This window comes from Podarcis muralis, chromosome 16, assembly GCF_964188315.1.
Source record: "Podarcis muralis chromosome 16, rPodMur119.hap1.1, whole genome shotgun sequence".
In the NCBI taxonomy this organism is placed as follows: Eukaryota; Metazoa; Chordata; class Lepidosauria; order Squamata; family Lacertidae; genus Podarcis; species Podarcis muralis.
Window position 1 is genome coordinate 10,194,344 of NC_135670.1, and position 13,953 is coordinate 10,208,296.

The 13,953-nt window shown below is 50.9% G+C and overlaps 1 protein-coding gene across 3 annotated transcripts in view; it reads left to right on the forward strand.

Annotated features, from left to right (window-relative positions):
* The first annotated feature begins 2,201 nt into the window (after nucleotides 1-2,201).
* RUSC1 (RUN and SH3 domain containing 1) overlaps nucleotides 2,202-13,953 on the forward strand; it is a 35,272-nt gene continuing 23,520 nt past the window's right edge. For all 3 annotated transcript variants that reach the window (XM_028709386.2, XM_028709388.2, XM_028709389.2), the window contains exons 1-2: nucleotides 2,202-2,314; nucleotides 11,178-12,888. In XM_028709386.2, the coding sequence (XP_028565219.2) occupies nucleotides 11,268-12,888 (1,621 nt within the window). In that variant the 5' untranslated portion in view covers nucleotides 2,202-2,314; nucleotides 11,178-11,267. The remainder of the gene's footprint in view (nucleotides 2,315-11,177; nucleotides 12,889-13,953) is intronic.

Below are 13,953 nucleotides of genomic sequence, written 5' to 3' on the forward strand. Positions count from 1 at the left end.
GGGAATTTGAACCCTAGGCTCTCAGGTCTTAATTATTAAATTTATATACCATCCATCTCTAAATCTCAGGGCAGTTCACAACATAAAAACACAAAATGAGAACGCAAAATGCATAATATAAAAAACCAATAACCCCAATCCCACAAACACATTTAAAAGGCTATAGTATAGAACATTAATCAGCCAAAGGTCCGATTAGAGAGAAAAGTGCCCACCTGGTACCTAAATATATGTAATTGAAGGTGCCAGGTGAGCCTCCCTGGGTAGGGCAATTCCACAAACGGAGCCACTGCAGAAAAGGCCCATTTTCGTGTGGCCACTATGGACCTCTCATGGAGGAGGCACACAAAGAAGGGCCTCAAATGATGGTCACAGGGTCCGGGTCAGTTTATATGGGGAAAGGCGGTCCTTGAGGTATTGTGGTCCTTAAGACTTTATAGGTCAAAACAAGCACTTTGAATTGGGCCCGGAAACTAATTGGCAGCCAGCGCAGTCGGGCCAGGATCCGTGTAAGATGTTCACATCGCCTTGCCCGGGTGAGCAACCCGGCTGCTGAATTCTGCGCCGGCTGAAGTTTCTGAACCGTCTTCGGAGGCAGCCCTAGGTATAACAAGTTGCAGTTGTTGAACCTAGAGGTTACCACTGCATAGACATCAGTCGTTGGGCTATCCCTGCCCAGATAAGGGCACAGCTGGGATACCTGAGCCTCAAGGACAGCACAGGACCCAGAAGTACCCCCAAGCAGACCCAGACAGAGGGGGGGCATATGGGCCACTTGGCCCGGGCCTCCGATTCCAAAAGGGGCCTCAGTCAGCATATATTTCCTATGTATTTTTAAAAAGCACTACAGTGGTACCTCGGGTTACATACGCTTCAGGTTACATACGCTTCAGGTTACAGATTCTGCTAACCCAGAAATAGTGCTTCAGGTTAAGAACTTTGCTTCAGGATGAGAACAGAAATTGTGCTCCGGCGGCGCGGCAGCAGCAGGAGGCCCCATTAGCTAAAGTGGTGCTTCAGGTTAAGAACAGTTTCAGGTTAAGTATGGACCTCGGGAACGAATTAAGTACTTCACCCGATGTACCACTATATTATATACAGTGGTACCTCGCAAGACGAACGCCTCGCAAGACGGAAAACCCGCTAGACGAAAGGGTTTTTCCGTTTTGGAGGCGCTTCGCAAAACGAATTTCCCTATGGGCTTGCCTCGCAAGACGACAGCCCATAGGGAAATCTCCGGGACAGCGGGGAAGCGCAGCGCGTCTTCCCCACTGTCCTTGGACCTCCTCCGAAGCCTGGCGGCGGGGCGGGGACACCTCCTCTCGCCACCGCCGGGCATCGGAACGATGCCCCGATGCCGGGCGGTGGGGCGGGAACCTCTCACCCCGCCGCCCGGCATCGGAACGAGGTCCTGGACCTCTTCTGAAGGCAGGCGGGGGCAAAAGTCTTTGTCCCCCCTGCCTGCCTTCCCAGGGGCTTTTAAATCGCCCCGGACAGCGGAGAAGTCCTCCGCTGTCCCGGGCGATTTTAAAATGCCGCCCGCCAGCATTTTAAGATCGCCCCGGACAGCGGAGACGTCCTCCGCTGTCCCGGGGTTTTTTAAAATGCTGGGGGTGGGAAGAAAGGCCCTTGTCCCCCCCCCCCCCAGCCTTCAGAAGAGGTCGGGGGACAGACTGTCCCCGGACCTGGTCTGAAGGCGGTTTCCCTAGGAACGCATTAATTGATTTTCAATGCATTCCTATGGGAAACCGTGCATCACAAGACAAAAAACTCGCAAGACGAAGAGACTTGCGGAACGAATTAATTTCGTCTTGCGAGGCACCACTGTATCTATATTTTCCATTTTGTCATTATATGCAGCTATGGTTCAAGCCTTAAAAATTATTTGTCAGCATAACTTTTGTGAAAATTATTTATATACTTACTTATTCATAAGACTTCAGTTGTCCCCAGGGTAAAAATAAAAAAGGGGGGGCACATTATCTACCTGACCCGGCCCTCTGCCTGCCTCTGCAAGGCCCTGCCCCCAAGATCCATACTTTGCGAGACGCCTGCACTGGGCATGGTGGGTTGGGCCAGATGACCTCTGGAGACTCCTCCCAAGGATTGCAACCCCGCCACCCTCCAGCCCAAGCCCATTGGCACGACAAGAGTTAAGGCGGAGAGGCGAGGCGAGGCATTGATGGACGCTGGCTCCTCCTACCCGGACTGGGGTGAGCTCAGCCAGGGAGGCTGCCCGAAGCCGCAGCGTTATAGCACTGGGAGCTGGACCAAGTCTTGCAGCAGAGTCTAAGGAGAGACAGAGAGGCGGCAGGTGAGTGCATTTAGCGCTGCAGATGCAGCTGTGATGGGCACCGTTTGGGTGGGGGCGGTCAGCATAAATGTGTTGATGGATGTCTCTAGGAGGGAGGGAGGAGGTTTTGGGGCGAATCCCATGACCACGGAGAGCTGTCTATTATATCCTTCCAGCCCCCTCCCTCTCCAGAAACCTGCAATGCCCAATAATAGGATGCGATCGCACTTGGGGGTGCAAACCTCTGCCCCACCCGTCCACCTTACCCGGGCTGTTTTGGAGACCTGTGCCCACCTGAACTGCAGGAGACCCACCCTTCTGAATTTCCATTAAATCCAGGAAATGCCTTGAATCCAGTCAACAGGGAGGGTGTCCCTTTTTTGAAAGAAAAAAAATTCACTGCCCAAAAGCTTTCCTTGCAACTATCACTAAATGCTTTCCTGCAAGACACTCTCCGAACGATGTGCAGTACAATGGAAACAAACCCGAAACAATTACATATATTGAAATAGGTGTACTGAGCATCTGTACTGATGCTCAAAAGGTACCCTTGATTCTACCCCTTGTTCCTGGGAGGTGGCGGGGGTGGGCGGTGGAAATCCCACCCCCACCCCAACAAGGGGTGACCACTGAGCCCCAGCGTCTGCGCTGTACCCCTCCATCATTCCCCCCTCCCATTTTCTTCCTGACTTGTTTACCACCACAGTAGGCATAGAGGTGACCCCCCCCCCTCACACAATGCACTCACACTTTGGCTCCCTCCCTTTGCATTGCTGACAGGATGGTTGGCATAGAGGGGTGCCCCTTTCTCTCGCCCACCCACCCAAAGAGCCCCACGCAGCCTCTGCAGTGATTTGGCTTTCTTCCTGCAGGAAGGGTTGGGCCGGTGGCGGCTGTGATGGCTGGAGGATGGGATGGGCAGCGTCTAGGTTTGTACAGAGACGCACAGATCCTCACGTCTCTCTTTCTCTCTAGCCGTGGGATACTCCATCTCGCTCCCGTCTGTGGGGTGCTCTTTGCTTCCCTAAAGAATCATGTCTCTGGAGAGCCTCTGCCAATCCGTGCAGACAATACTGGGTGGATGGTGCAAAGCTCTGACTGGGTACAGGGGTTTTGCATGCATTCCTAGGGCTGTCTGCCGTTCGCCAGAGGAAAGGCACTCTGCACTGTCTCAGAGACTGAGACTCTGCACTGTCTCAGAGACTCAGTTCTGTCTTGTCCTGGTCTAAACCTGGATTGAAAACAGATGCCAGGAGCCAATTATTGGGTGCAAATTCCATCTTAGCACTGCCGTTCTGTATCCGTTTATCCCTCGCAATTATGGCCCAGTTCTCTGGGGAGAGGTGTACGTGAGACCTTGCCTCATTTTTACTCTTACAACATCCCTGTATGGTAGGTTAGGGCTAAGGGACCATGAATATGTTGCCCAAGACCACCCTGCGAGTGGTAAATCCGGGGTGGGGTAGGGAGCGTGGAAAGCTCCCTTCTTCTGAGTATCTAACTCAATACTGCCTACACTGGCTGGCATCAGCTCTGCCCACGCCTCCCACACAAGTGTACGTCAAGCCTCTGGGTTGATTCAGGACAGGCTGGTGGCCATTTTTAACGTTTTTGTTTTCTTTATTTTAAAAAAACCTCACCTGCTTTTGCTGTTTTCATTTATTTACTTGTGTTGTGACCTATCTTGAGCCCCTCAGGAAAGAGTGAACTATGGGCAGATCCATAACATATATTTAAATCACCATGATTTCCCCTCCAAATTTCTAGAAATTATCATTGCCACCCATAGAGCTACAATTTCCAATATCCTTACATACCCTAGAGGCAGCATTTCTCCGGTGAAAATAGGGAAATTCTATTCCAAAATTTTATTGTTTATACCTCACCCATCTTACTGGGTTCCCCCAGCCACTCTGGGCGGCTTCCAACATATATAAAAACAGAATTAAACATTAAAAAGTGAGAAACTTCTCTTCACAGGGATGCTTTCAGGTGTCTTCTAAAGGTTGTATAGTTAGTTATCTCCTTGGCTCAGGGGTCACATAACTCCATACCCCACAACATTTCTCCGATGAAAATAGGGACATCCTAAGAGAAAGTGGAGGGACGCGGGTGGCGCTGTGGGTTAAACCACAGAGCCTAGGACTTGCCAATCAGAAGGTCGGCGGTTCGAATCCCCGCGACGGGGTTGCTCAGTCCCTGCTCCTGCCAACCTAGCAGTTCAAAAGCATGCAGTGCAAGTAGATAAATAGGTACCGCTCTGGCGGGAAAGTAAACGGCGTTTCCGTGCACTGTTCTGGTTCGCCAGCAGCGGCTTAGTCATGCTGGCCACATGACCCGGAAGCTGTACGCCGGCTCCCTCAGCCAGTAAAGCGAGATGAGCACTGCAACCCCAGAGTCGGCCATGACTGGACCTAATGGTCAGGGGTCCCTTTACCTTTAAGAGAAAGTGGGACATTCTGGGATCAAATCAGAAACCGGAACTAACCCTGGAAAACAGGGTCACTTGATGGGTCTGTCCTTAACAAACTACAGTTCCCAGAGTTCCTTGTGGGGAGCCATGTGCTTTAAAGGTGTGTTGGAAATAAATAAAGTGTTTCCCCGGCATCCCCTCCCCAATCCCTGCCTATCTTAGATAAGAAAGGAGGATCCTCTGGTCCTCTAGTTGTTTCTGGTACAGATCCTATCATCCCTCACCATTAGCCATGTTGGCTGGAGACTGGTGGGAGCTGGGCGGCAAATATCATCTAAAGGATCATCCATATCCAAGGCCTTTTAGATGCTACCTGTGAAATAACTAGGCAAGATATTCCCATCATGCCCTGCTTCAGAATTGCTGACCCCTGTCTAGATAGAAGTATGGACCCAGAATTTGCCAAGCTTGTGATAAGGATTGTCTTGAAAATGGTATAAAAACTGTCTGGAGGTTTCAGTCCTTATCCAAATCTCAAATTATGTGTAATTTTCTCCACTATTGATATATTTCAGAGTGAGCGATACTAAGCATCTAGTGTAAGATTTGGGGCTATTTTCCATTGAGTCACAATTACTATTCAAGCTGCCACGATTATATATAAAGACCACTTGCATACACATGTTTTTCCCCCAAGTTGAGACTGGACAACCACCTGTCAGGGATAGGGTTAAAGGAGATTGTCTTTAGGCTTCCTTGAAAATCTATGATTTAGCCACCCCAATGTGATTTACTGTAATATTGTCCCCCGTTCTTTCTCCCTCGTCCTCTCTCACAGAAACACACACATGTTTCTCTGGTATGGTTCAGTTACACCCAACATAAGCTTAGGCAAACTCTATAAGAAAACCACATTAGTATACTTTATTGCATTCAGATCCCACCCTTTTCTCCAAGGACATACAGGGTTTTAATCCCCACAAGAACCCTATAGGGTAGAGTAGGGTGAGAGGCAGTGACTGGCCCAAGGTCGCATCCAGTTAGGTTCATGGTTGAGCCCTAACCACTAGGCCATACAGTCCAAATAAGTGAGATTTACTTAAGACGGTTGCTGTCCTGGTGTCAGTGTTGTCACCTAACCCTGAACCTTGTCACTAGAACCCAATGGGTTCATCCAATGAAACTGAATGTTGAAAGACTCAGAGGAGACAAAAGGATGTGAGTCTTCATGCTGTACATAAACTGTGGAACTCCCTGCCACCAGATGTTTTGATGGCCTTTAAAAGGGGATTAGACAAATTCATGGAGGATAATGAGGATACCGGACATGGCAGCTGTATGTTATTTCCGGTCTCAGAAGCACCATGCTTATAAAAACCAATTACTAGGAATCATGTGAGGAAAGTTGCTATTGGACTCAGGTCTCCCTTCCAGGGTTCCCAGAGGCATCTGTGAAAACAGGAAGCTGGACCAGATGGGCCCTTTGTTCTGATCCAACAGGGCTCTCCTCTTGTTGGGGAGAGAGTCAAAATCCCGATTTTGGGGGCAGCTGGTCCCTTGAGCTGAGTCTGGACTAATTTGCAATGATTCTCCAGGGTTTCAGGCTTCCTGGAGACACCAAAGATTGAACCTGGCATCTTCTGCATGTAAAGCAGGTGCTCTATCACTGTGGTACATCTCTTCCCGTGGCCCCGGGTTCAAACCCCAGCAGCTCCAGGCTGGGTAGCTGAAAAGACCCCCTTCTGAAACCCTGGAGGGCCTCTGCCAATCAGAGTAGACAATGCTGAGCTCTATAGACCAATGGTTTGGCTCAGTATAAGACAGCTTCCTATATCCCAATAAGAAGGGGTTGTATTGGATAGTAGCCACTTAGGGGGGAAATATAAATGGGCTTCTATTCAATATGTCCCTTTCATAGCTCAGTGAGGCTGGACTTAAGTGAGGCTGGATGCTGTAGTCCAGGGGTCAGCAAACTTTTTCAGCAGGGGGCCAGTCCACTGTCCCTCAGACCTTGTGGGGGCCAGACTATATTTTGAAAGGGGGGGAATTGAATGAATTCCTATGCCCCACAAATAACCCAGAGATGCATTTTAAATAAAAGGACACATTCTACTCATGTAAAAACACGCTGATTCCCGGACTGTCCATGGGCCGGATTTAGAAGGCGATTGGGCTGGATCCGGCCCCCGGGCCTTAGTTTGCCTACCCACGCTCTAGTCTCCTCACCTAACACTCCACCGTTGGCTGAGTGCCAATATTTTCCTAAAATTGGGGAACCGACTGCTGTCTCCCCCATTCCCAGAAATAGGTCAGATCTGATCCAGAACTGACTGGCATTTGACCCCAGCACCTGTTTTCGTTTTAACCTCCTTGGTAAAGAGTGCCTCTGAACTTACACAGAGTGCCTTCAGGCCCCTCATGCAGCACTGGAATGAGAGAGAAAGATGTTTTGGACAAGCAGAAACAATTACACCTCTCTTTTTGGAACTGGCAATGACTCGGAGGTGAGAAATCTCCCTGCGCCAACCTTGAGCTATCTTCCTTCTTTGTCCCCTCGTCTCTTGAGCAAGAGAACTGATGCCGTTGGCGAGCCAAACCTCTCCAGAACTGCATCCAGTTTGGATGTGAAAATACTGTATACATGTTTTGCTCTTCTTACCGCTTCTGCAGAGACAGTCCTGCATTGTCCTTGAGCAGCTGGTGTTTTGTTTTTGAAAAAATACTCTCCCTTTTCCTTTCTGCAGGAGGGTATTATGATATAAAAGGCAGGGATGGTGGCAGGTGGGGAAGGTGAATAGTGAGGAGGGGGCAGACCCTGCCATGTGACAGCCCCCGTTGTCATGAGAACTTAATTTCTCTTTCTGAATTATTGATGGTTAACGTACGATGAGAAGCGATGCAAATCCTCCATCCTTTCTACCGTCTGCCGTGCAGCAAGGGACCTGGACTCAGTCTGTGGTCGTTTGCCCCCCATCCCAATGCAGTTTCCTGGAGTGCTGGCTTTGAAAGCACATGGACTTTATTTCCTTTTTTAAAAAAAATCATACTGACATCTCTTAGCCACAACAGGGAAACAGAATATTCATATTTAGAGAGCAGAGTGGGCTGTTTCCATCACGCTCTGTCAGGGAGCCTTTTAGAGGCATCTGATTGGCCACAAATGGAGACACAGTGCTGGGGCAGACAGCCCATTGGTCCAGCCCCACAGAGCATTAACAGGGCTTGGTCCATCAAGCATTGTTAAGTGTCAGTCAGGTCTCCCAGGGGGAAAAGGTCATAGCTCTCTTTTGCATGCATAAAGTCTCAGGTTCAGTCCCCAGCTAGGGCTGCTAGGAGAGAGACCCCTCGAGAGCTGCTGCCAGTCAGTGTAGACAGTATTGAGCATAATGAGGCGGCTTCCTATGCTTCGCTGTGAATACCAGTTGCAAGGGAAGGCTGTTGTCTTCACACCCAGATTGTGGGCTTCCCAGGGACAGTTTTTGGAAACTGAAAGATAGCCTTGATCAGTCAGATCCAGGAGAGCAGTCCGGATTCATCCCAGTGCCTTCATGCTCATTGGCCAGAAATTTGGAAGTTGGGAGAAAGTTTTAAACCTTGTGGACCAAAAATCCCAGAATTGTAGAGTTGTAAGGGACCCCAACGCGGGTGGCGCTGTGGGTTAAACCACAGAGCCTAGGACTTGCCGATCAGAAGGTCGGTGGTTCGAATCCCCGTGACGGGGTGAGCTCCCGTTGTTCGGTCCCTGCTCCTGCCAACCTAGCAGTTCGAAAGCACGTCAAAGTGCAAGTAGATAAATAGGTACCACTCTGGTGGGAAGGTAAACAGCGTTTTCATGCACTGCGCTGGTTCGCCAGAAGCGGCTTAGTCATGCTGGCCAATAAAGTGAGATGAGCGCTGCAACCCCAGAGTCGTCATGACTGGACTTAATGGTCAGGGGTCCCTTTACCTTTACCTTTAAGGGACCCCAAGGGTCATCTAGTCCAACCCCCCTGCAATGCTGGAATATACAGCTGCCCCATACAGGGATCAAACCTGCAACCTTGGCGTTCTCAGCACCACACTCTAACTAACTGAGCTATCCAGGCTGAATTTTTGTTTTGAAATTTGAACTGCATCTACACACATAGAACAGCCTATGCACATTTTATGCACATTTGGTTTCCTCTTTCTGTCCCTTTCTGTGGGGAAGTGAGGTGGGTTTCCCCCCCTGTCTGGGCAATTGTGTGTAAGTGCCCTTCCTCAGTCCCAGGGAAGCATTGAGAATGCTCTGTTAAGAGATTTCTCTCTCGAAAAACTACATTTCCCAGAATTCTCTGGGAGAGAGAGAGGAAGGAGCTCTTGAAAACCATTTGTGATCTACAGGGAGATGCTGTTCTGGTTCCTGTGCACTTATATTCTAACAGACCCGTCTCTGTTTCATTACAACAAAACAGAATAGGGAAGCTGCGGCCGTCCAGATGTTGTTGTTGGACTCTAACCAATGGTCAGGAATTATGGGAGCTGTGACTCCCACAACATCTGGGGGGCCACAGGTTCCCCATCGCTGCAACAAAAGGATACAAGAAGAGCTCTTCTGGATCAGGCCACATGCTCATCCAGTATCCTGTTCTCACTGTGGGCAACCACACGCTTGCAGGAAGCTCACAAACCCTGCCTTTGTTTCCCCCTATCATCTGGACGTTCCATTTATCTGCCATGCCTAATGCCCATTGATAGACCCTTCTTCTCACACAGCCTAGATAGCTCAGTTGGTTAAGAGCGTGGTGCTGATAATTCCAAGGTTGCAGGTTTGATCCCCGTATGGGACAGCTTTTTATTCCTGCATTGCAGGCAGTTGGACTTAGATGATCCTCAGGGTCCCTTCCAATTCTATGAAATGTAAAGGCGTATCACATTTCTGGCTGTTCTGTCACCTTAGCTTGTTTTTAAAACCCTATTTATCTTAAAAACCTTATTAAAAAACACATACCTTTTAGCGCCATCACATCTTGTGGCAGAGGGTTCCATAAGCTGACTGTGGCAATGTGTTGCTTGATACTCCTGACGGTCTCTTCAGCCATGTTTGAGTTTGGCACCATCTGCACTACACATTTAAACCAGCACCATACCGCTTTAAACAGCCATGGCTCCCCCCAACCAGCCATGGAATTTCCTCCCCACCAGCCACCTTCATGTTGTAGTTTCCATTGTACGCTGAAGACCCACCTCATTACCCTTCAATAAAAGCATCATAATAGCCTGCTAGAACAGGCCAAAGGCCCATCTAGTCCGTCAACAGTGGTCAGCCAGATGCAGGTGAGAAACCAGTACCCTTGACAGGTGAGAGATATACATATTAGAACCCACCTAACTTGCCCTGCCAAGGGATGCGGGTGGCGCTGTGGGTTAAACCACAGAGCCTAGGACTTGCCGATCAGAAGGTTGGCGGTTCGAATCCCCGCGACGCGATGAGCTCCCGTTGCTCGGTCCCTGCTCCTGCCCACCTAGCAGTTCGAAAGCACGTCAAAGTGCAAGTAGATAAATAGGTACTGCTCCGGCGGGTAAACGGTGTTTCTATGAGCTTCTCTGGTTCGCCAGCAGCAGCTTAGTCATGCTGGCCACACGACCTGGAAGCTGTACGCCAGCTCCCTCGGCCAATAAAGCGAGATGAGCGCCGCAACCCCAGAGTCAGCCACGACTGGACCTAATGGTCAGGGGTCCCTTTACCTTTAACTTGCCCTGGAGCCTTATGGTGAAGGGTAAGCAATAAATTGAAATAATAATAATTAGACAATTCTATATGGCCCCATCTGCACTGTATATTTAAAACAGTATAGTACCCCTTTAAACAATCATGGCTTCCCTCAAAGAATTCTGGGAAGTGTAGTTTGTTAAGGGTGCAGAGAGTTGTTAGGAGACTCTCCCCCCACCCCCCGTTCCCCTCACAGAGCTACAACTTACAGAGTAGTTCAACGGTCAGCCTTTCTTCCCAGGGGAACTATAGCTCTGTGAAGGGAATAAGGATCTGCTAACATTGCTCTGCACCCTTAACAAACTACAGTCTCCAGGATCCCCTGGGAGAAGCGATGACAGCTTAAAGTGCAGTGGTACCTTGGTTTACGAACTTAATCCGTCCCGGAAGTCCGTTCTTAAACCAAAGCATTCTGAAACCAAGACGTGCTTTCCCATAGCAGCGGGGGACTCAGTTTACAAATGGAACACACTCAACAGGAAGCAGAACATGTTCTTATTCCAAGGCAAAGTTCACAAACCAAAACACCTACTTCCGGGTTTGCAGCGTTCTTAATCCAAGTTGTTCATAAACTAAGCTGTTCTTAAACCAAGGGACTGCTGTAGTATAATATTCCATTCAAATGCACCATGCAGATGTGGCCTAAGATAAAGCTAAACCCTGTTATGATTATGTGCTCTCCTTATTTTCCTGTTTCCCAAATTTTGCCTACACTCAGAAGCTGGCTTTGCCTTTCACAGGGAACTTCCCCGGGCACCCTGGCGGGTGACATCCAGGCAGAGCCGACGGACTTGAGCGCCACCCGTTCCCCCCTCTCGCGTTCCGGGACCATGCAGTCTCCGAAAAAGGGCCTGATCTGTAACCTGAACCACGTCCACCTGCAGCATGTCTCCTTGGGTCTCCACCTGTCGCGCCATCCGGAGCTCCAAGAGGATGCCAACACGCTGGCGCCCCCGAGAGACCGGGTGGGTTGCCAGGATTGCCGCGGTCACAGCGGCAACACCCGCGAGCTGGTAGACGCCAACTCCAACAACCCGTCCCTGCCCTGCCGCTGCTGCGACGGCCACACGCTGCATTCGGATCTCAAGCGAGGCCTCCAGGGTCAGCTGCTCTCGCCCAACTGCCTGGCTCTGAAACGTGAGGAAGAAGAGGAGGATGAAGAAGAAGAGGAAGAAGAGGAGGAGGAGGCAGGTTCCCCGTCGGAGCTGGGCTCCTCATCAGTTAGCAGCTCCTCAGATATCAGCCTGGACGAGAGCCCGGTTTCTGTATACTGTAGAGAATTTCCTGCTGAGGAGCCAAGGAGTCCTGAGAACCAGCCCAACATTGTCCCCTTGGAAGATGCTCATGGCATCCTTCCCCTGGCTGACCGCAAAGACGAAAGCTTGAACCTCAACACCCAGATCAGCGAGCCTCGCCCGTCCCGTGTCTGGGACAGCCCCGACAGCTTGTGCAGCGGTAGCTCGCTGGGGTCCACGCCTGACATGTCTTCTCCGTGTGGAGAAAGCCCGGTCAAGTCGCCCCTCGCTGATTCCTGCAGGGCTCCCTTGCCTGTACAGCCCCCGACCCGTCCCTTCAGGGCTCCCCCAGCCGTGCCAGCCCCCAAAATCAGCCCGGAGCTGGATTCAAACTGCAATGCTCTCCCGAGCCGGGAAGCAGAGCCCGGAAAGCTCTTAGTGGACGTCAACTCGAACCAGGCTGCTCCGCCGAGGCCTCGTGTTTCGAGCGGCCCTCCGCCGGTGCCCCCCAGAACGAAGAGGGGGCTTCAGGGGTTGAGGCGAGGCGAAGCAGGGAAGCCTGCAGTGGCCCCGGCAGACCTGCCGCCCTGCCACGGCAACCAACAGGCTGCGGGCAGCCGGAAGAACATCACTTCCTTCCACGAGTTGGCGCAGAAAAGGAAGAAGGCCGCAGCGTCGGTGGGGCCCCCACCTCAGACGAGGAAGGACCAGAGCGACTGGCTGATCGTCTTCTCCCCTGACACCGAGCTGCCACCATCGAATGAGCTGACGTGTGGCATGGCCCCTTGCCGGGAGACGCCCGGGCCCCCGACTCCACCCTCAGAGCCGCCAGCCAACCTCGCCGGCCAAAGAGGGGTGACCACGTTCAAGGAATTGCGCTGCCGGAAGCAGAAGGCCCAGGCGCCCGTGAAGATGGGCACCCAAACCCCATGGCAAGTGGATCCCGGGAAGGGGGTCCCCGACGGGAGCGCTCCGCCAGAGGTTGTTGTGGAGCCACCACCAAGCGGGCCCTTCAGGCCCCCGAAGGAAATCCCGCCCCGGAGGAGGAAATCGCGCCCCGGGCTGCAGCCCATTGTGGAGGGAGGCTTTGAAGAAGGAGAGGACGGAAGGATGGAGGTGAAGGCGTCTGATCGAAGCTCCGAGGGCCCATCCAATGGGAGGAGGGACCCCTGGATGCCGGGGAAGGAGGAGAGAGGAGAAAGGAGTTTTGTGGAGGGTAAGGCTCGGATGATCTCCCCAGATGTGGAGGCTCAGATTTTGGAGAGCGGGTGGACCTGGTGCCTGAAAACAGAGCCACATCTGTACCTTACATTTAAAGCACTTTTGCACCACTTTACACAATCGCTGCGTCCCCCAAAGCAATATTGGAGAATGTAGCTTGTTAGGGGTGCTGAGAGTGGTTTGGAGGCCCCCCCAACACCATTTCCCTCCCAGAGCTGCTGTTCTCAGAATTCCCTGGGAAGAGGGATTGCTTGATAAATCACCCTGGGAACTGTAGCTCTGTGAGCGGAACAAGGGCCTCCGAAAGACTCAGCACCTCAGACAAACTACAGTCTCCAGGGTATTCTTTGCGGGAAGCCATGACTGTTTAAAGTGAATCATAGGACTTCAGAGTTGTAAAGGACCCTGAGGATTGTATAGTCCAACTCCCTGCAATGTTGGAATCTCAACATGCAGCCCCCCCCCCCATCTAGTTTGAAATCACACCAGACCCTGCTTCGCTTTGGAAAGATCCTAGCAGTTTTATTATTATTTTACTTATTAAATTTGTATACCACCCTTAGCTTTCAGGGCTGCTCACACAGCGGTTATTGCAAGTATTGTGTAGATGTGGCCCAGGGAGGCAGCTAATGGGGGCAGGAAGGCACTGGTTAAAGCACATTAGTGGTTCCACAAAAGTTTGAAAGAGAGCTCAGTCAGGAAATGGAAGTTGACGTGCCTTTTAACCGCTTCCCTCCCCAAAACACCAACCAACAAGCCTTAGCCTACCAAATACCATATAACCCCATGACTTCCTGTGTGTGTGTGATATGGGGATTGTAAAAGATGTGGTTGACTAAGAGAGGGAATATATCTTCGGGGTGGGGGCGGGGTGCTTGTTTTCAAGCTTCATATCTGCATGTGTTTCACTTTGGGAATTGTAGCTCTGGCAGGGGACTCGAGGTCTCCTAACAACTCTCAACACCCTTAACAGACTACAATTCCCAGGATTCTTTGGGGGAAGCCATGACTGTTAACGTGGTATATTAGTACTTTAAATGTATGGTGTGGGTTCAAATCC